The sequence below is a fragment of the Portunus trituberculatus genome, chromosome 47, assembly GCF_017591435.1.
Source record: "Portunus trituberculatus isolate SZX2019 chromosome 47, ASM1759143v1, whole genome shotgun sequence".
Lineage (NCBI taxonomy): Eukaryota > Metazoa > Arthropoda > Malacostraca > Decapoda > Portunidae > Portunus > Portunus trituberculatus.
In genome coordinates, this window is record NC_059301.1 from 11,928,310 (window position 1) to 11,949,590 (window position 21,281).

General features: G+C 41.8%; 3 protein-coding genes across 25 annotated transcripts in view; 1 reads left to right on the top strand and 2 right to left on the bottom strand.

Annotated features, from left to right (window-relative positions):
* LOC123520663 (zinc finger MYM-type protein 3-like) overlaps positions 1 to 10,779 on the bottom strand; it is a 52,005-nt gene extending 41,226 nt beyond the window's left edge. For 5 of the 10 annotated variants that reach the window (XR_006679330.1, XM_045283166.1, XM_045283173.1 and 2 more), the window contains exons 1-3: positions 7,330 to 7,993; positions 4,869 to 6,208; positions 283 to 393 (exon numbers count right to left, since the gene is read on the bottom strand). Coding sequence is in view for 9 of the 10 variants with exons in the window: in XM_045283166.1 (XP_045139101.1) it covers positions 283 to 393; positions 4,869 to 6,208; positions 7,330 to 7,438 (1,560 nt within the window). In the remaining variant the exon portion in view is untranslated. Of the gene's footprint in view, positions 1 to 282; positions 394 to 4,868; positions 6,209 to 7,329; positions 7,994 to 9,357; positions 9,492 to 9,911; positions 10,387 to 10,406; positions 10,589 to 10,622 lie in introns of those variants that run through there. The other 5 variants (XM_045283169.1, XM_045283168.1, XM_045283167.1 and 2 more) reach the window with 5 other exon arrangements.
* A 299-nt stretch (positions 10,780 to 11,078) lies between these two features.
* On the top strand, positions 11,079 to 20,159 carry LOC123520562 (pre-mRNA-splicing factor RBM22-like). Its single transcript, XM_045282947.1, has 4 exons — positions 11,079 to 11,235; positions 15,893 to 16,008; positions 17,196 to 17,310; positions 18,780 to 20,159. The coding sequence occupies exons 1-4, from the start codon at positions 11,182 to 11,184 to the stop codon at positions 19,968 to 19,970; spliced, it is 1,476 nt and encodes a 491-aa protein (XP_045138882.1). The 5' UTR covers positions 11,079 to 11,181; the 3' UTR covers positions 19,971 to 20,159.
* The window catches only part of LOC123520559, a 151,328-nt gene continuing 147,740 nt past the window's right edge, over positions 17,694 to 21,281 (bottom strand). For all 14 annotated transcript variants that reach the window (XM_045282941.1, XM_045282944.1, XM_045282935.1 and 11 more), the window contains one exon: positions 17,694 to 18,139. The gene's annotated coding sequence lies outside the window, so the exon portion shown is untranslated. The remainder of the gene's footprint in view (positions 18,140 to 21,281) is intronic.

The following is a 21,281-nucleotide window of genomic DNA, read 5'->3' on the forward strand; positions in this document are numbered from 1 at the left end:
CTGTAAGCAATACAAAATCATTGTTACTTCATTATGTTGCAGGAAGTTGTAATTTTTAGCTTATACAAGGAGGTTCCTAGAGACTGTGTCGCCTGACCAGCTGTTATCAAGGAAATAAAAACATAATGAAATAAGCCATCAGACCAACATATAGCAGTCTCTGTATAAATATTTCCATTATGTGAATAAGACAGACTAAATGTTTACAAGTCTGCAGTCTTCTAAAATGGAGATAGTGAAGAAGAATTAGCTACGCCACAGAACTTTATATAAAACACATACCCTGGAACATAGGACGCATTCTCTCTTTACAGTGAGAATGCTGCGCAGGATGTGGTACACGTGGCGGGGTGGGCTGCTCTCATCCTTGCTCCCTGCATCCTTTCCAACTTCCTGAATGGAGAAAAAAAATACAATACTTGCTCAGAGTGCTAACAAAATGTATCAAAGCTTATGAACAGTACAATACACAGCCAGCCAGTAGTTAACATATATGAAACACTTCAGCAAGTAACCTCAACTACCTGTAACAGGCTTTAGAAGAAATCAATAGGATTTTCAAGGGCATTTTTAGAGATAGTTAACAACTATGCTTTCAAAATAGTCCCAGGGAAAAAAAATCAAAGAGCCAAAAATACAAACCACATAATAGCACAAAACCAGTTACAGGAGTAGGCAGTAGTCACCTGCCGCCCGGTGGAATACTCCAGGAGAGGTACTTACGGGGATGTAGGCAGTGCTGCAGACTGAGTGATTCCCCGTGTCCTCTCTTCCCGGTTCCCTTTGTGGTCTCATTTATACAATTGAGCAGCTGCAGCCTGCCCTCTAAAGACAACTTCTACTACTTCCTACACTACACTACAACACCTTACACTTTTACACTCTCTTCAAATCAAAATTTAATAATGGCTTCACCACGCCCTGCCTCGGAGTCCCCCTCTGGGGAGGGGACCATAAATGTCCCCAGGTCGGACTGCCCTCTGCTGTCGACCTTGGGTGTCTTGACACTTCATCTAATACTTTCACTATCAATTTCTGCAACATTCGTGGCCTTCGTTCTAATTTTCAATCTGTGGAACACCACCTCTCCTCTACTAAACCTCATCTTCTCTTCCTAACTGAAACACAGTTGTCTGTGACTACTGACAGCAGCCCCTTTTCTGTTCCCTCCTACTTGCTCTATCCTCATTTTCAATCCAAAGCTGGATGTTGCGCATACGTGCGTAACGACACCACTTGCTCTCGTGCCCACAATCTTGAATCTTCAGAATTTTCTACCATCTGGCTAAGACTTCAATGTCACTCTCTAACTAAATTCATCTGTGCTGTATACCTCTCACCTAATTCCTCTGACTATGTAAAATTCTTTGACTATTTGACTTCCAAGGTGGAGCACATCTTATCTCACTTTCCTTTGCTGAGATCTCCATTTTAGGGATTTCAATGTTCACCACCAGCTTTGGCTTTCATCTTCTTTCACTGACCAACCTGGTGAACAAACCTTCAACTTTGCTATCCTTCATGACCTAGAGCAGCTAGTGAAGTTCCCTACCCGTATTCCTGACCGCCTTGGAGACACGCCCAACATTCTTGATCTTTTCCTAACCTCCAACCCTTCTGCTTACTCTGTTAAACTTTCCTCTCCGTTGGGCTCCTCCGACCACAATCTAATTTCCGTTACCTGTTCTATCACTCCAGTGCAGCCTCAGGACCCGCCTAAGCGGAGGTGCTTCTGGCATTTTAACTCTGCTAAGTGGGAGGAACTAAGGCAGTACTATTCTGATTTCCTTGGGATGATTATTGTTTTCATGTCAGAGATCCTTCTCTTTGTGCCGAGCGCATAACAGAGGTGATTATCTCTGGCATGGAGCTATACATTCCTCATACTTTCTCTAACCCTAAAGCTAAAAAGCCTTGGTTTAACTCTGCTTGTTCTCGTGCTGTCAATGATAGAGAGGCGGCTCACAAACGGTTCCGTAGCCATCCAACTGCTGAAACTCATGCCCTATATATTTCTGCCCGTAATCATGCCAAATCTATTCTCCAACTTACTAAAAACTCTTTCATCAATAGAAAATGTCAAAGTCTTTCCAATTCTAACTCCTCTCGAGATTTCTGGCATCTAGCCAATAATATCTCTAACAACTTTACTTCTTCGTCTTTCCTCCTTTACTTCATCCAGATGGCTCTACAGCTGTCTCTTCTTTTCTAAAGCTGAACTCTTCGCTCAAACCTTTGCTACCAACTCAACTTTGGATGATTCTGGGCATATTCCTCCTACTCCTCCACCCTCTGACTACTTCATCCCTAAAATTAAAATTCTTTATAAAGACGTTTTCCTGGCCCTCTCTGGCCTTGATTCTCGGAAGGCTTACGGTCCGGATGGAGTCCCTCCTGTTGTTCTCAAAACTGTGCTTCCGAACTCGCTCACTGCCTGGTCAAACTCTTTCATCTGTGTCTCTACTTCTATTTATCCTTCTTGCTGGAAGTTTGCTCACATTCAACCTGTCCCTAAAAAGGTGACCACTCCAATCCTTCTAACTACCGCCCTATAGCTTTGATTTCCTGCCTTTCTAAAGCCTTTGAGTCTATCCTTAATAGGAAGATAATGAGGCATCTATCAGCTCACAACCTTCTCTCTGATTGCCAGTATGGTTTCCGTAAAGGCAGATCTACTGGTGATCTTCTTACTTTCCTAACTGAATCTTGGTCATCCTCTTTAGGGACTTCGGTGAAACCTTTGCTGTCGGCCTTGACATATCGAAAGCCTTCGATAGAGTCTGGCACAAATCTTTAATTTCTAAACTACCCTCCTACGGATTCTATCCTTCTCTCTGTACCTTCATCTCCAGTTTCCTTTCCGATCGTTCTATTGCTGCTGTAGTAGACGGTCACTGTTCTTCCCTAAAACTATCAACAGTGGTGTTCCACAGGGTTCTGTCCTATCACCCACTCTCTTTCTATTATTCATCAATGATCTCCTAAATCTGACTCAATGCCCTATCCACTCCTATGCTGATGATACCACCCTGCATTATTCAACAGCGTTCAACAGACGCCCAACCCAACAACAATTAAATGACTCAAGGCGAGATGCTATAGGACGCCTAACTTCTGATCTTTCACTTGTTTCTGATTGGGGCAGAGAAAACCTGGTTTTGTTCAATGCCTCAAAACTCAATTTCTACAACTATCTACTCGACATAACCTTCCAGACAACTATCCTCTCTTCTTCAATAACACTCAACTTCCCTCTCCTCTACATTAAACACACTCGGTCTATCCTTCACTAAAAATCTAAACTGGAAATTTCACATCTCTACTCTTGCTAAATCAGCTTCCAAGAAGTTAGGTGTCCTATGGCGTCTTCGTCCATTTTCTCTCCCTCCCAGCTGCTTGCTCTGTACAAGGGCCTTATCCGCCCGTGTATGGAGTATGGCTCTCATGTCTGGGGGATCCACACACAGCTTTACTAAACAAGGTGGAATCTAAAGCTTTTCGTCTTATCAACTCTTCTCCTCTAACTGACTGTCTTGATTCTTTAAGTCACCGCCGCAATGTTGCATCTTTATCTGTCTTCTACCGCTGTTTTCATGCTGTCTGCTCTTCTGAACTTGCTAACTGCATGCCTTCCCCTCCTGCGGCCTCGCTGCACAAGACTCTCTACTTCTTCTCATCCCTATTCTGTCCATCTTCCTAATGCAAGAGTTAACCAGTATCTTCACTCCTTCATTCCCTACACTGGTAAACTCTGGAACTCTCTACCTGTGTCTGTATTTCCACCTGCCTATGACTTAAACTCTTTCAAAAGAGGAGTGTCAAGACACCTCTTACGTTAACTGGACCCTCCTTTTAGATTTTTTGTTTTCTCTTTCTACTTTCTTCTTAACAGGGCCTGGCAACCAGCGGGATTTTTTTTTCCAACACTTTGTTTGCCCTTGGCCAGTGCCCTTGTAATGTAAAAAAAAAAAAAAAAAAAAAAAAAAACTTTTTACAAATTGTTGACACAAATTTAATTTTAGTGAGGATTTTCTATGAGGCTCTTAGGGTATATACATTCAGTATACTCTCATTCTGCCCAAACTCATGGCTGATGCATGTGTGATGCCCTCCCTGCCTTGAAGCAGCAAGGAAACATGGAAAAATTTATCTGAAGATGGGATTAAGCAACTGTGAGAGGCCATCATTGGGATAAAACCTGTCAAGACACTCAAGGAAATCCATGTTTGATGCCTTTACAAATCAGGTCAAGCTGACCACCAAACAGTGCCAGTATAGAGGAAGGAAGACTGAGCCCCTACATTACAGACCAGTGTCACTAACTAGTGTTAGCTTCGTGAAATACTGATAAAAAATATAAAAAGTGCACAAGTGAAGTATTTGGGGAAGGAAGGTTTAACAAACTGCCAATTCCATTTCAGAAAAAGATCATTTGAGACAAATCTGATATTGTGAGTTCTGGGAAGGGAAAAATCCAAGGGTCTAAATCATACGGTAGGCACGCTTCTATCCACAGCACAGGAATAACAAATATATCAAACTGTTATTTTTTTCTCATTTTATGAGATAAAAAATGTATGAAAAAATGCAGCCTGGTATGGTCCCTATTTTTTATACAATACAACAATGTACCAGTTAAGATCAAAGGAATGCTGAATGAAAGAAAATAAAATTCTTACAACAATGCAGGAGAGAGAAGACTACTCCATTTCTAACTGATACTGTGCACTTGTATTCCAACAATATCCTCACCATGTCAAAATAAATCTTTCAATTCATTTCACGCTTCCAGCTGCTTACTAATCACCCATCAGCTGCCAAGCACTACAGCACTACATACAATACAACAATTCCTTCAAAGCACTCACCGTCGCAGCTGTGCTTAGTCGGATTTTGGGACCTGCTGATCCTGAGTCAGTCAAATCTTTTCTATTTGAAGACTTTTCTGTCTCAGAGGAATCGTCATTTTTTTCTGCAGACTTCTTTCCATCATCCTTTGTCAGGTCCACACTGTCACTGGCCGCTGTTCCTGCACTGCTGCTCTGAGGCTCAGCAGTTGAGGTGCTGCTCACAAGACGACATGGCAGATTCTCTTCAATTTCCTTTTCATTCTCTTCATCCACCATGTGGTTCTCATCACTGTTGTCTATCTGGTTAGGGTCCTCAGGGCTTATGGGGTCAATGAGTGTCGTCACAGAGGAGATCTGAATGCTGGAGAAGGCGTCACGGTCCTCGTCTACAGTGAGACCTGTGATGCAGTCCTCACCACCCACCACATTGGAGATTCTCAACTGAAGGCCATCCATCTCTTCTGAGCCAATGATCACACCGTGCTCCACTATCTCTCCAATGCCTGGAATGTCCGGGTGTGGCACGTCGTCCCCTCCAGCAACATCCACAAGTGAAGCCAAAGAGCGAAGTTTGATTTTCTTGCTTTCATTGCTAGCTGCCTTGTCTTCCATAACACTTAAGTCATCATTACATTCTTTGTTTTGCTTTTTTTTCTGATTCTTATCAACATTTTCATCATCATCTGACAAGTCAACAAGTACAGCTGGCTTTCTATGAACTGGGAGCTCAACTATGTCTTCATTGTCATCCTCTTTACCCACAACAATACTCTCCACACTTGCTTTCTGTGTAGCATCAGCATCAGCACCAGCACCAGCATTGCCATCAGCATCCCCTGAACATGTCTCCCCCTCCTGTGTTTCAGTCACTTCAGATCTCTCACCTGAACTTGAGACCACAGACTGTTTATCCAATGAGGTGTCATTTTCTGTGACTTTTGACACCAAGCAATTGCCTTCACTATTTGACTCTTCAGCACTGGACATCTCCACTGCATCAGCCTCCAATTCTGGCTTGTCTGTGTTCTCTTGTTCATCTGCAGTACTAAGAGGATTTGCTTGCTCGTCATTGTTGCCTTCCTGATCCTGGATGTCATTGCCTTCACTGCACTGCTGCTCTGAAACACTTTTATCAATATCAATAATCTCTGATGGGGTCAAGTCTCCATCCATGATCACCACACCAACACCTGCAGAAGACATATCACACTGTTCATCACTTTCTGCAGCAGTTGAATGGTCTTCCTCAGTTGTCTCCTTTTCTACAGCACTGTCCTGTTTTTCTTCTGGCTCAAGCCTGTTGTCTTTTGTTGAATCCACCTCCATACTTTCTGGCTCCATTCTTGTCCTTGTTGGCTCTGTCAAGGAAATAGAAACTTCACTTTATGCTTTGTACCATTTGTAAGACCAAGTCTATTATGCAACTGCAGTGTAGAATCTACATTCAAACAGACATATTAAACTAGATAAACGTACTAGCACCAAGACCTCAAAGCTTAAAGGGTGGTGTCACTATCATATCAATATCTAGTCTTCATCATACTACTGTACACAGGTGTAGTACATAGTGCGGTTAGTAGGTACCAAAAACTCACGCATTCAGTACTTCCGCACTAGGTACCTCAAAAAAATAAAAGAATCTTATGGAGAGGATCATCGAATGCCTTATCTATCGGATGAGCTCAGTACGCTGAGGGTGAACATGGTGGGCCTCTCTAAGACAAGGAGACCTGGCAATGGCACGACCAGTAGCAAGGGTTTTACTTACTATTGGCATGAGCAATGGTCACCGTGTCAAAGGACTAGTCATAGGCGTCTCCAGCAGACTGCAGCTGTCCGTTGTAGAGGTTACTCCGATTGATGAGCGTATAATGCAACTAAGGCTGAAGCATAGTCTAGGCTTTATGTCTGTTGTTGCAGTATATGCTCCTACCAAGGTGTGTGAAACTGAAGAGGAGTCATTCGATGTCAAACTCAACTCTGTACTGGACCAGTACAGTGTCTTGGGCGACTTTAATACTGTCACTGGCACTGAGAGAGCCAGCTACGAGTTATGTGTTGTTTCCCATGGTTCTGGTACCAGGAATGACAACAGCTCTTTCCTTCTGAATTTAGCAAGATCCAGAAGGTTGAGCATTGGAGGTTCTTGGTATTAGAGACCAGCGCTGCACCACTGGACTTGGTATAGCAAAACCGGAGGGGTAGCGAAAGAGATCAACCATATCCTTGTTAGTACACATTGGGGGATTCTTCAGAACAGCAGGGTTTTTCGGAGTGCCGAGTTCTTTGTGACTGATCACAGGCTTGTTGCTACACTCAAGCTGCATGTCAAGTCCAGAAAGCCTGCAAGATGTGACCACACTCTGTTTCATCTTAAGAAACTGAAGGACTTGACATGTGCCCAGGAGTATGCAATGACCGTCTCCAATCGGTTTAGAGTGCTCAACACCATCGAGGACCTGATAGAGCTATGATATACCTTCAAATGTGAGACTCTTGAGGCTGCCAAGGAATGCAATGGGGAGCGCCCACGGTGACAGAGTGGCTTCACCTCGGTAGAGATGCTGGACAGTATTGAGGAGAGTCATGCTGCTAGACTTCCTAGGAACCACGACCAGTACAGGGCTCTGTCATGTAGGACTAAAGCTCTCCTGAGGAGAGACAAGGAGAGGTATGTCAGGGGTCTCATTGAAGATGTAGAGTGTCATTTAAATGCTAATGACCTCCAACCTGCATATCAAGCCCTGAAGAAACTCTGCTCAAAGTCTACATCTCAAACAAGCGCAATCTAAACAGCAGATGGCCACCTCATATCAGACGCAGATGGGCAGATGGCTTGTTGGGCTAAGTACTTTAAGCAGCTGTTCACGGTGGATCCTCCAAGTGTATAGCTCCAAACTGCAGGGTTACAGATGCTGGATGCTAATCCACCCATTGATGAAAATGCACCCTCCATTGATGATGTCAAAGAGGCTGTGGCAAAGTTGAGGGGTGGAAAGGCAGCTGGCATTTGTAACATCAGTGTGGAGCTGCTCAAAGCAGGGGGTGAGGCCATGATGCTTGGGTTGCATGCTGTCTTGACTGCTCTATGGCATTCAGGTACCATTCCCCATGACTGGAAAAAGAGATTGGTCATCCCTGTCTGGAAAGGGAAAGGGGACCATCAGGAATGCAACAACTACCACGGTATAACACTGCTCAGCGTACCAGGCAAGGTGCTTGATCATTTGCTGTTGATGCGTATCCGCAGTCACTTGCTGAAACACCAGAGACCTGAACAGTCTAGGTTCACATCTGGTAAGTCAACAACTGACCAGATCCTAGCGCTTCGTGTACTGGTGGAGCGCTGACGGGAGTTTCGACATGAGATGCTTGCTGCCTATGTCGATCTCAAGAAGGCTCACGGTATTATGGACTCGCTCAATACGAGTATTTGGCATTGTCAGTACCTGTGGACAAGGACAAAGATTTGGATCTTCAAGTCCCTGGTGATCCGTGTCTTACTCTATTGTTGTGAGACATGGACACTGAACAGCAATCTGAAAAGGCAAATTGATGTCTCTGGTACTAAATGCCTTCGCAGGATCATGGGGTACCACTGGTATGACTTTGTGTCATATCAACGATTGCCCCGTGAGACTGATTCGAGGCTGATTACCAGCATAGTCCGTCAACGCCAACTGCGACTAAATGGGCATGTGGCACACTACCCAGAAGCTGATCCTGCATATCAACTACCCAGAAGTTGATCCTGAATATCAGGTAGTCTCCAAAAGGGATAACCCAGCATGGAGGAGGGAAACGGATATTCACAAAACTCATGGCTATAGCAAGTCAATGCCTCCTGCTGGGAGTTACCTGCCATGGTAAGGGGGCCTGCATGGAAACTTCGCGAAGCGTGACAGCCTTTTTTTTTTTTTTTTTTTTTTTTTTTTCGGTAAGGCCTATAGCACCTGTAGGCACACTTAAAGAGTGTATGGGAAGCGCTGTTCAGCTTCCGCCCATTAGTGGCGCAGGCAATTTTATTTATAGTGGTACCCATATTAGTGCCCATATCACCCTCAAAGCTCATCTTGGGTGTAACCACCTAGAACCTGGGTATCATGGTGACATGTAGGTAACTTTAAACCACTCGACAAATGGCAAAGTGTTTTAAGACTGTACGTGGTGGGATTCGAACCTACGCGTGGACGTCTGCTCGATCCCACGCTCATCACCTTATCCACTACGCCACCGCCATAGGGTAGGTGAGCCAACACACCCCCTAGCGTATGCCCCCATGATTAATTAATTGATACAGAGAAAATTCCAACTGGTTCCAGAGCCACCTAACCTATCCCCAGGCACTAATTAAGTACCCAAATCATTTTCTTTACCAATGTATGTTTATATATTCAATAAAAAAATTAATCTGTCACCAAATGCCCGTTCACGTATATTTACGGCATAAAATTTCCCACCTCATTTCATATTGAAAAAGACACGTTACTGTTGCCACTTCACTAACCATCAATTATCTTTTGAGTTGTGATTCAAGGATCCGTGGTACATCCACACAGAGTCTGGCAGTCATGGAAGGAGGCAGTTGCATGCACTGTTTTGGTGCTCTCACAGAAGAGGAATGGTCTGGGATATTGTTTCCTAGAGATGATTCACAAGATGGTGAAGATACAGATAGTCCAAAGTAATGGAAACATATCTAAATTACAAAATAACTGTGAAAGTGAAGAGAAACAAACATAATACATCAAATTTACACCGTATTGTCACATCTCTGGTGGTGTGACTTTGTAGGGGATTATCATCAACATCTCAATTTTCATATCGCTTCTCTAGCTGTAAGTGTTGAAATATCTTTTTCTTGCTGTCTTTTCCTATTTAATTTTGTCTTAAATTTTCATATTTTAAGACTAATTAATGCTTAGAAAATAAAACAAATTTTCTCTCGCTAATGTGGGCTGGTGGGGAGGATAACCAGAATTAATGTGGGATTGTAAGGGTTAATCAACTGATTTATCACCCATACAAATTAAATAAAATGCTTGATGTCAATAGACTTACCTTGACTTATTACATCAATAGGACACCACTTGTAATAGCACTTACAAGCTGGCTCACTTTTTTATTAAATTAAACAGACCACTATTCTTTTGCTGTACCCACCATCCTCCACCTTCTCCCTCAGGATGTCGGGTCCTGCCCAATCCACTCCATCCATGCTCTACCCAGAACCAACCCCACCCCTGCCTAGCCTAGCACAGAATAGAACAACACGGCACAGCACAGCCCCAAACCACCTACTATCCAGCTCAGCCCAGCACAGCACAGCACAGACATGCACCACCCAGCATCACCACAGCCAGAATTGATAGAAGAAACCAAGACAGTGATATGTGAATTGCGGAGAAAGCGGGAACGACAAAGGAAAATTCACGTCATGATCAACTGAGCCGAAAACTGACCAGTGAGGATCATAAGGGAGGCGCCGATACAAAGGCCAAGCTTCCCTACTGACACCCATCCACTGCCCAGCACAGCCCACCATATAGCACCCACCTGATGACTGCAACACGCCTTATATGACCTGCAAAGAAATCCTAGCCGAGCACACCATGCATTACACCTTCCTGAACCACCTAGCACCGCAGTTCCCATCAGCCCACCACCTCCTAGCCCCATGCACAGCCCAGCCTCCTTCTCTTCACCTTCGCCAGACAAACTCATGATTTCTATGAGATTACAATGCTACTACTGTGAAAAGTGTGCATGTACCTCTCACGGCAAGGTTTCTAAGGTGCTATCAGTGTAACACAACATTGGTAAGACAGACTCGCGCCAAAACAGTGGAACCCAGCGTGGCGTGGTGTTGACGACGGTGGTGGTGGTGGTGCCGCACTCATACCAACCCAGCAGGTTCACCACTGTAAAACCTCACCTGTATATCACCACTGCTCGTCAACTTGGATTAATATATTTAGTTTTTATATGCAAAAATTAATATATATAAATAAAATCAGATCAAATACGGTTATTGATAATGTTATTGTTATATAGTATATGAGTACTGAAATTATTCTATTGTGTTCACATTCTGGGCCATATACACATTAATTGTCTTGATTAAATGCCCACATCAATTCATTTATTTATCTGTTTACTTTTATTTATCAGTTATTATGGTTGCGAATAATTATGAAAGTGTTGTAAAGAAGGTGTGGTGGTTGTTGTAGTATGGCAACACTGGCGTCGTGGTGCCACTGGTGGTAGACAGTACACACGCACACTCTCACCTGCCTGCCTCACCCAACCATCGTCGCCGAACACCGTCACCATGGCGATGTCCAAGTCCACCAATACTTATAACAGACAAAATTGGGAAGACTCAGTAAGTAAACTCGGGCCTGACTGCTTGAATAGCCCTGGGAGACAGTGGTGGAGTGGAGGCAGCGTGACGGAAGGAGCTGGGTTAGTTCTATTTCCTTGTTACATCTGTCATCAGCCAACTACTCAGCTGTTGTAATTTTGGTAACCTTTGTGTGGGAGGTGCAGCAGGGACTGGGTGCTAGGAAGGGAGACAACATCCCTAAGGAAGTAAAGAGGCAAGGCAGTGGTCAGTGGTCCAGGCAGGAAACGTTTGTGGATTCCCTAAGGCCGTCCCTCCTGGCTAACATAACATAAATAATAGGATAACAAAGGGCCACCAGGGCCCATCTAGGTTATCCTGTATCAGTCGCACAGCGACCTCGTCATCAGTACTTAAAGATACACTTACAAGTACACAATACATTATATACTAATTCTAAATATTTGGCCCATTAACAGGGCTAAGTCCTGCAGTGAATTCTGTGATCCCCATAACATAACATAACATAAATAATAGGATAACAAAGGGCCACCAGGGCCCATCTAGGTTATCCTGTATCAGTCGCACAGCGACCTCGTCATCAGTACTTAAAGATACACTTACAAGTACACAATACATTATATACTAATTCTAAATATTTGGCCCATTAACAGGGCTAAGTCCTGCAGCGAAATCCTCTACAATTTGTGGTCCCCGTACATGGGGATCATGTCTTATTTAACTATAGTAAATTTCTTATAAAAACTATCATGCAGTGCTATACATAATTATAAATCTAATAAATTTAAGTGCTTATCTAATCTGTTTTTAAACATTGTCAAACTAGTGCTATTTACAACCGTCTCTGGCAATGCATTCCAGAAGTCTACCACTCTATGACTAAAGAAATATTTTCTTATATCTAACCTGCAGCCTTGCTTTCTAATCTTCCTGCCATGATTTCTAGTCCTATTTCCTCCTCTAAGGTAAAGAAAGATCTCACATCTATGTAGTTTGTATCTGAGAACATTTTAAATAACTCTATCATATCCCTCTTATACATCTCCTCTCAAATGAAAACATGTTTAATTCCTTTAATCTATCTCTATACTCCAGGCGCTTTAATGCTGGTATCATCCTAGTTGCTCTTCTCTGAACTGCTTCTAACATGTTGATATCCTGCCTATAGTGGGGTGACCAGGCCTGTATGCAATACTCTAAATGGGGCCTAACATAGGAATTATATAAGCTACGCACCACTTCCTTACTTTTATAACTAACATTTCTATTTATAAAACCCAGGATCCTATTTGCCCTATTTCTTGCTTCTAAACATTGCTTTGAAAATTTCATAGTCCTGTCTATCACTACTCCTAAATCCTTTCCTTCCTCTACTGCCTCTAGCCAACATCCCTCCATCAAGTTTGTGTTGTCTTTACCTAAATGCATAACCTGACACTTATCAGAATTAAACTCCATCTGCCACCTGTCTGCCCATGCTATCAGCCTGTCCAGGTCTCGTTGTATTCTGTAATTGTCCTTTTCACCCTGTACTGCACATGCTATCTTAGTATCATCTGCAAACTTTGATACTTTGCTACTAATTCCTATATCTAAATCGTTAATGTACACCAAGAAAAGAAGAGGTCCTAGCACTGATCCTTGGGGTACCCCACTAACCACTTCCTTCCACTCAGACATTGCCCCATTTAATACTACTCTCTGTTTCCTATCAGAAAGCCATTCACTAATCCAATCAACTAACCTACCCCCTATCCCATGTAGTCTCAATTTGTACACTAGCCTCCTATGCGGTACCTTATCAAACGCCTTGCTAAAATCTAGATATATAACATCTATGCTATTTCCATCATCTAACTCCTTGGTAATATATTCTAAGATATCGAGCAAATTTGTAAGACAGGACCTCCTTGATCTAAAGCCATGTTGGGTATCTCTAATTAATCTATTCTCATTTAAATGCTCCCAAATACTACCCTTAATGATTTTCTCTAGTATCTTACATACTATACTAGTTAAACTGATCGGTCTATAATTATTCGCATCATCCTTCCTACCTTTTTTAAATATTGGAGTAACATTAGCTAACTTCCAGTCCTGAGGTATCTCAGCAAACCTAAGTGATCTTTCAAAGATGGGGATCATGTCTTGTTTAACTATAGTAAATTTCTTATAAAAACTATCATGCAGCGCTATACATAATTATAAATCTAATAAATTTAAGTGCTTATCTAATCTGTTTTTAAACATTGTCAAACTAGTGCTATTTACAACCCTCTCTGGCAATGCATTCCAGAAGTCTACCACCCTATGACTAAAGAAATATTTTCTTATATCTAACCTGCAGCCTTGCTTTCTAATCTTCCTGCCATGATTTCTAGTCCTACTTCCCTCCTCTAAGGTAAAGAAAGATCTCACATCTATGTAGTTTGTATCTGAGAACATTTTAAATAACTCTATCATATCCCTCTTATACATCTCCTCTCAAATGAAAACATGTTTAATTCCTTTAATCTATCTCTATACTCCAGGTGCTTTAATGCTGGTATCATCCTAGTTGCTCTTCTCTGAACTGCTTCTAACATGTTGATATCCTGCCTATAATGGGGTGACCAGGCCTGTATGCAATACTCTAAATGGGGCCTAACATAGGAATTATATAAGCTACGCACCACTTCCTTACTTTTATAACTAACATTTCTATTTATAAAACCCAGGATCCTATTTGCCCTATTTCTTGCTTCTAAACATTGTTTTGAAAATTTCATAGTCCTGTCTATCACTACTCCTAAATCCTTTCCCTCTTCTACTGCCTCTAGCCAACATCCCTCCATCTCATAGCTAAAGTTTGTGTTGTCTTTACCTAAATGCATAACCTGACACTTTTCAGAATTAAACTCCATCTGCCACCTGTCTGCCCATGCTATCAGCCTGTCCAGGTCTCGTTGTATTCTGGCTGGCCGCTGTATTTTACTGTTATTGAAAAGGTGGTGTTAGGGATAGTTAATCACCTGGTGTAGGGCCTTGCCACCTCAAGTCCAGCCAAGACTGGACAAGAGAAGGACAAGCCTAGAAGTTAGGTTGATATTCAATCAGACAAATAGGCACAGGCAGCACTGCTATACTACATCATGGCTCGGTGTATAGAGGACACCCCTCCAGAGGTGTTGATGGGAAGAGGGATAAATATGAAAAGAAGTTGATTGAATATATTTTGGTAACAGCAAAAAAGTATCAGAAAAGAAAAATTCTTCACAAATTAATATATATATATATATATATATATATATATATATATATATATATATATATATATATATATATATATATATTGTTACAAGCGTGTGGTTTGGATGTTGGATTTGGGCTTGTATGTATGTGTTTAGTGTTATGAGCATGTGGATCAGGTGTTGAATTCAGGTTCATGTATGTTTAGAAGTGAGGTGATGAGGTAGCTGCACAGGGCTAAGCCATAAGGCAGGAGCCTTTAAGTCCTCGCCCTACCTCCTCGCCTCTCGCCACTACAAGCTGTACCTGTGCTAGAACCTTGAGTTAGACCACTGATTTATGAGTAATCCTTTACTTATTTAGTCTATTTAGTTGAATATAGAGGGTCTTCCTCAGTCATGCTGTTCCACCTCAGCTGCCAGTCCAAGAGTCAATCTTTAGGAGAGCCATCTGGTTTGGCACAGAGTTTGAAGCTGTCCTGCAGTAAGCCGTGTAATCTGGCATGGCAGGAAGAAGTCTTGTTCCTTCTTGAATCTGGACACTGAGCAGCCTAGTTATGCTGTCAATTTTTAGGGAGACCATAGAAGAGTCTAGGGCCTTGGAAACATTCTGAAAAGGGGGATAAAACAAACCTCCTTTGACAGCCATTTGTGAAACACTGCAGACAAAAAAAATAAATAAATAAAAAAAAAAGCAACAAAAGAAATCAAGTTAATTGAAAGTAAAGTGAAAAATAATGTTACAATTAAGTTCAGTAATAAAGTGTAGCAGTGAGAGTGTAACAAGTAGTTCAGCAATTAAGTGTGAGTTGGGGAAAGAGTAACTTAAATGGCATGGAACAAAATAAACTCCCTTCTCCATCTACCTCCTTCACCTACACATATGCCCATTCACCTGTACAGTGTTTAATACAGGGTTCCTCTGCGATTAATAGAGCTGCCAGTCTCCTGTGGATGACCTTTTTCAGACACTCCAGCTGATCAACTGTCCTGAGTGAAGTGGGTAACATCCCGTGGAAAGTGCTTCTGATCTCCAAGATGAATATATTGTACAACACCAGTTTATTTATTTACATTTTGTTTTATCATGTTTATGAATACCTTTTCTTATCTATAGATACATGTGGAGCTTGAAAAAAATAGGTATAGATATTAGGGCTCAGTGCAGAAATTAAGAATCTTGAGTGCTAAGATGATCATCAGTGTCAAGATATACTAGTTATTCTCATATTACCACACTTTTCATCTCTTTTCTGTGTGTGTTACCCGTAGGCTGCTCACCTATTTATTGGTTTCTGAATTTCAAGAAACTGACATGAAATTGATACATACAGAGACATTAGCTTTGAGTGATGCACTTTGTCTTCAGGTCTGTGTTACTGGCTGAGTGGAGTTTACTAGTTTGTGAATAGGAGATAAGTTTTCCTGATACTCGCTTTTCTCTTTTGCAGGACTTCCCAATACTGTGTCAAACCTGCCTGGGAGACAATCCGTATGTGCGAATGATGCGTGACCGGTATGGAAAAGAATGTAAGATTTGTACTCGTCCATTCACTGTCTTCAGATGGTAAGTTAATCGTGTACTATTTGTCATGTGGAATTGTACGCAGTTGTTGATTAAACTCTTCAGTACTGGTATGCATTTTTACTACAAGTTTTTATGTGATTAAATAGTTTTATTAACATTAGGAAGGGTATTTGTTGGTCAGAAGATTAATGACCAGAGTCTTCACTATTTTAACTCTCACATAAGTTTCTGAAGCTGTATAAAATCATCAAATAGCAAACAGAATGAATATGAAAACACATCATGGTATCAAAGGCATTAATGTATTATTTATGAACATCTATCAAAATGGGCAGAATAGCAGAATTAAATATTAAATGGAAAGCATTAATTGGAAAGGAGGATGCCTCAGTGTAGTGTCAAGGACAACTATTCATAGACTCTTTGGGACCCTTTAGGGAAGCGGTGGCATAATGGATAAGGTGGTGAGAGTGGGATCAGGCTAATGTCCATGCGTAGGTTCAAATCCCACCACATACAGCCTTAAACACATTGCTATTTGTTGAGTGGTTTAAAGTTACCTACATGTCACCATGATACCCAGGTTCTAGGTGGTTACACCCAAGATGAGCTTCGGGGGTGATATGGGTACCACTATAAATAAAATTGCTAGCCCCACTAATGAGCGGAAGCTGAACAGTGCTTCCCACACACTCTTCAAGTGTGCCTACAGGTGCTATAGGCCTTAATATAAAAAAAAAAAATAATAATAATAATAATGATAATAATAATAATAATAATAACCATTGCTAGGTCTCCCCTTTCCCCCACTGACATTCTCATTTGATCATTGCCTGCATTTTGTCTACTTTATATTATTGTACATGAAGGCCAACAATTATGGAAGAGAATAACATGCAACTATAGAGCCACAAAATGTATACTCTTACATACTTTACTTATTATTATTGAGTCTGTATGATATTAGATAAATATAGACAAATTTGCATTTCAGGTAGCTCGAGTTTTGATTTAGGGTTCTTTGTTCTGGCGTTTGTTGATTTAGTATCTTGTAATTGATCATTTTGGTTTGTTGTATCCACATTCATTGTGCTTGATGTAAGGAGTAAAACCATTGTAACTTGGTGCCAAATTATTTTTTTTATATATTTTGTAACTGGCAGGTAATATGGAATATTATGCACCATAATGGACATGTCAAAATTTATTTTTATTGATCTTTACAGGTGTCCAGGAGCAAGGATGAGATTCAAGAAAACTGAAGTGTGTCAGACATGTGCAAAAATCAAGAATGTCTGCCAGACATGTTTACTGGACCTTGAATATGGTCTGCCAACTCAGGTTAGTTATGCACTCATTGTGTTAGGAGGGGGGGTGAGGGGGTAGGAGTTATATGGATTTCCTTAGACTTTTTGTTTTATTTTAGTTTATGGAAAATCTAACACAGATTGATCACACACACACACACACACACACACACACACACACACACACACACACACACAAGGTATGTATGTGTAGTATCCCAGAAGTTGCCATACATGAGAAAGTAAATTTATAGTTAAAAGTACTTTTATGTACACAGTGTTTTTAACCACCTCTTTTTACATACATACACAAAATTTCCTCCTATTTCTGGCAAACATGTTCCTTTATAATTGGCTTTATGCATGCAGTACAGTGAACTCTCAACTTTCACACAGACAAGGTAACAGAGACATTCATGATTGTTAAAAATTTATGAATAATTGGTACACAACTTAAAAATTCTTCTGACCACTCTAAAGTTTTGTTTAAGCAAAGCACTTTATCTAATATTTAATAAAAGAAAGTAAAATAGTGGTGAATATTACAGTGAGGACTTAGGCTCCATCCTCCTTACATTTGGTATTACCATCACAGTTGCCAATGTTGCACCATCACCACACAGCTGTTGAAATGTTGTAATATATAAATATAGTTAAAACAAAGCTATACAAAGAAAGTAAGGTGAACTACCAGTGTCCACACGTCCAAGCCCGAGGCCTGACCTCACTCCCACATGGTATGGGCACAGCAGCCAGGGACGGCATCATGTTGCAGGCAGGTCATGCCACGCAGAGAATGGCACATGGTGAGGGAAAGAAGGGATGACATGTTCCACACCAGCACACCCTGTATGTCATCACCACTGTAAAAGCCAGACAGATTTCACTTGAAACACATATTAATGGCCAATTAGAATTAGGGACCAGAGTTGAAACTATGACAGTCATGGTGTGGATGAGAAAGAAGACAAGGGATATCTGTGGAAAATGCACTACATTGGATTGCTTAAAAGGCCAATGTGCCCCAAATGTTAAGGAGGAATGTTACCTCTGATGTTCCTGAATGAGGGATGGACCTTGGAAGGCATGGTGTGAACTACAGGTCAATTAATCTTCCCTAAGGATGGCAGTAGAATGTGACCTCAGTGGGAGGTCAGGCCAAACCTCTAACAAGGTCTCAGTCCTGATATGGTAGAAGAGTTAGCATAACCTTGGCCACCACTACAAATGTTCAATCCAGCTATCATTTGTGTCTGAATAGTTTTACCAACTACTTGTGCTGTGATGCTGAAGAAAGATGGCCATTTTTGGAAACCAGCAATAACTAGTACATATATTTTGTATGCACAGATATCTTTGATTTAGTCCTTATAGGTAATAAAGGAATGACTGTATAGTAACCAAATGGGGGTTCAATGATCATAGGATGAAATATTTTGCACATTTATTGCGATTTTTTATATGTATAAAAATAATGGTGATGATATTGTTTTTTGTCCACAGGTTCGAGACTCTGCACTCAGTCTGACTGATGAGATGCCAAAGAGTGAAGTTAACAAAGAGTTTTACATTCAAAACATGGAGAAGCAGATGGCAGCAACTTCAGATGGCAGCACTGCAGGAGGAGCACTAGGGAAAGCTAAGACTCATTCAGAGATGCTGCTAAGACTTGCCCGTACCACACCTTACTATAAACGTAACAGGCCACACATTTGTTCTTTCTGGGTGAAAGGGGAATGCAAGAGAGGAGAAGAGTGTCCTTACCGTCATGAGAAACCTACTGACCCAGATGATCCACTGGCAGATCAAAACATCAAGGACCGTTACTATGGTGTTAATGATCCCGTGGCTGACAAGCTGCTGAAGAGAGCTGCAGCAATGCCAAGACTAGAGCCTCCTGAAGACAAGTCCATTACTACTCTTTATGTTGGAAACTTAGGTGACAGAATTGGGGAAAAAGAATTGCGAGACCACTTCTATCAGTATGGAGAGTTACGAAGTGTTAATGTCGTGGCCAAGCAACAATATGCTTTTGTGCAGTTTACCTCTCGTACAGCAGCTGAATTAGCAGCAGAACGTACATTTAATAAACTCATAATACAGGGACGGAGATTAAACATCAAGTGGGGTCGGTCACAGGCCCGACAAGGTGGCCTTGGTATCGGTGGCATAGAGGAGTTAGAAGGTGAAGATATTGCTCCTCAAACACTAGAACCAGTACCAGGCTTGCCAACACTTCCTCCACCCCCAGAAGAACTACAAAACAACTTCTTCAACCTGCCTTCAACAGCTGCCAGCATACCTCTTCCCCCAGGCCAGGCCCCTGCTGTGGCTGGTACTCCTACCATCCGCCCTCCAATGCCATCTGGCCAGACACCTCCAAGACCTCCAGCACCACCTCCAGGAAGCCTCCCTGGTGGGCCCCCTCCTCTTGGTGGGCCACTGGGCCCTCGTCCTCCTCCAGGTGTACCTCCAGCTCCCCCCGGTCATCTTCCTCCCTTACAGCCTCCTCCATTCTTCCCCCCACACTTGCGTGCACCTCTTCGTCCTCCTCCAGGAGTCCGTCCTCCAAGTTACTTCCCACAACCACCCCCTATCCCTGGTGTTGGTCCTCCTCCCCCACTCACTCATGGGATCATACATTATCCTTCACAAGATCCTACTCAAATGGGAGCAAATCCAGACAAAAAGTGAAGGGGTAGAGATTCTATTGAGAAATGAGAGCGTATAGAATTGAATATTGGGCAATTTAGGCTATCTTTATGTTTATACTAGTATTTCATGAGCTCCACTTGAATTCATATTAATTTTCTTAATAAAGGGATAGTTGAAATTTGACCAGTATTGAACAATGTAAAGTTTTCATAAAATATGAATTCTCAACTAGCTTTAAATTTCCTAGCAACTGTATGTTAATCATTAAACCACTGATCACCTTTGTAATCAAGCCACTCCAGTCTCATGACAATGAGATCACACTCATACCATAATCAAATTTTCCTGCTGCATATTTTGGTACACTGTGGCACTATTCTTTTTAAATGTGTGACAGTGACTGCTGACAATTTACTCCCTCCATTACAAGAGGGTGAGAAGCCCTAGATAAAGTTCTTGGGAGAATGTAGAAGACACCCATGATCCACTAAATAGAAAATGTCCCATTCTCTCTCTCGGATGTATGGTTAATGAAAAATATCTGGTCACTGGTTATGCACTGACACACTCTAGGTTGGCAATCCCACATACTGTGGCCTAAACAGTGCTAAAGAGGCCGAGTCTGTTGGCTGCCATGGCTGGCATAGGTTCAAACACCACTAAGGGAGGTTACGTCTGGGATCTTTCCACTGACAGGTAAGGCAGCAACAGCCTCCTTTGACAAGGACATGGGGTGTATGATGTGTGAGGTCACAGTTGTACCCAAAGATCAGTAATAATGAGCTCTGAGATTGCAATGAGAGGGTAACACCTGGTGGTTGCTGGTCCACTCATGATCAGGCCTTGGTGAATACGTGTCTGCCCTCAATGGAATGGGATAAATGTTGAAGGAGCACTATACTACACCCTAGGAGCTAGTCATATGCATCCATGGCAAGGCTTGATAGCATATGCTGATTTACCTTTGCCTTTAGCAAACACATGAAGGAAAAAAAAATGTTAATATGTGGTTCTCAGCCATTTATCCTCTAAAAGAAGAACATGTTGCCAAGTGTCACATCACTGCTCTCTCCACATTGCCCAGAAACTTCTTACATGAATCACAGCACAACAGAATTTGAGAATCTATTCTTTACTCATTTTTGTAGTCCTCTGCTGTAATGAGTGATTATATAAAAGTTAAAACTAGATACCTGAGGATAAAGGTTTGGTAGTGAGCAAACCTTGCCACGATGATGGGAAACTTCTTCAAAGAAAAGCCAAGCCAGGAGGATTACAGAGGAAGACTGGCCTTCTTATGATATGAACCAAGTCCTACACAGATGTTCAAGTACTGTTTACTGGTCAAAT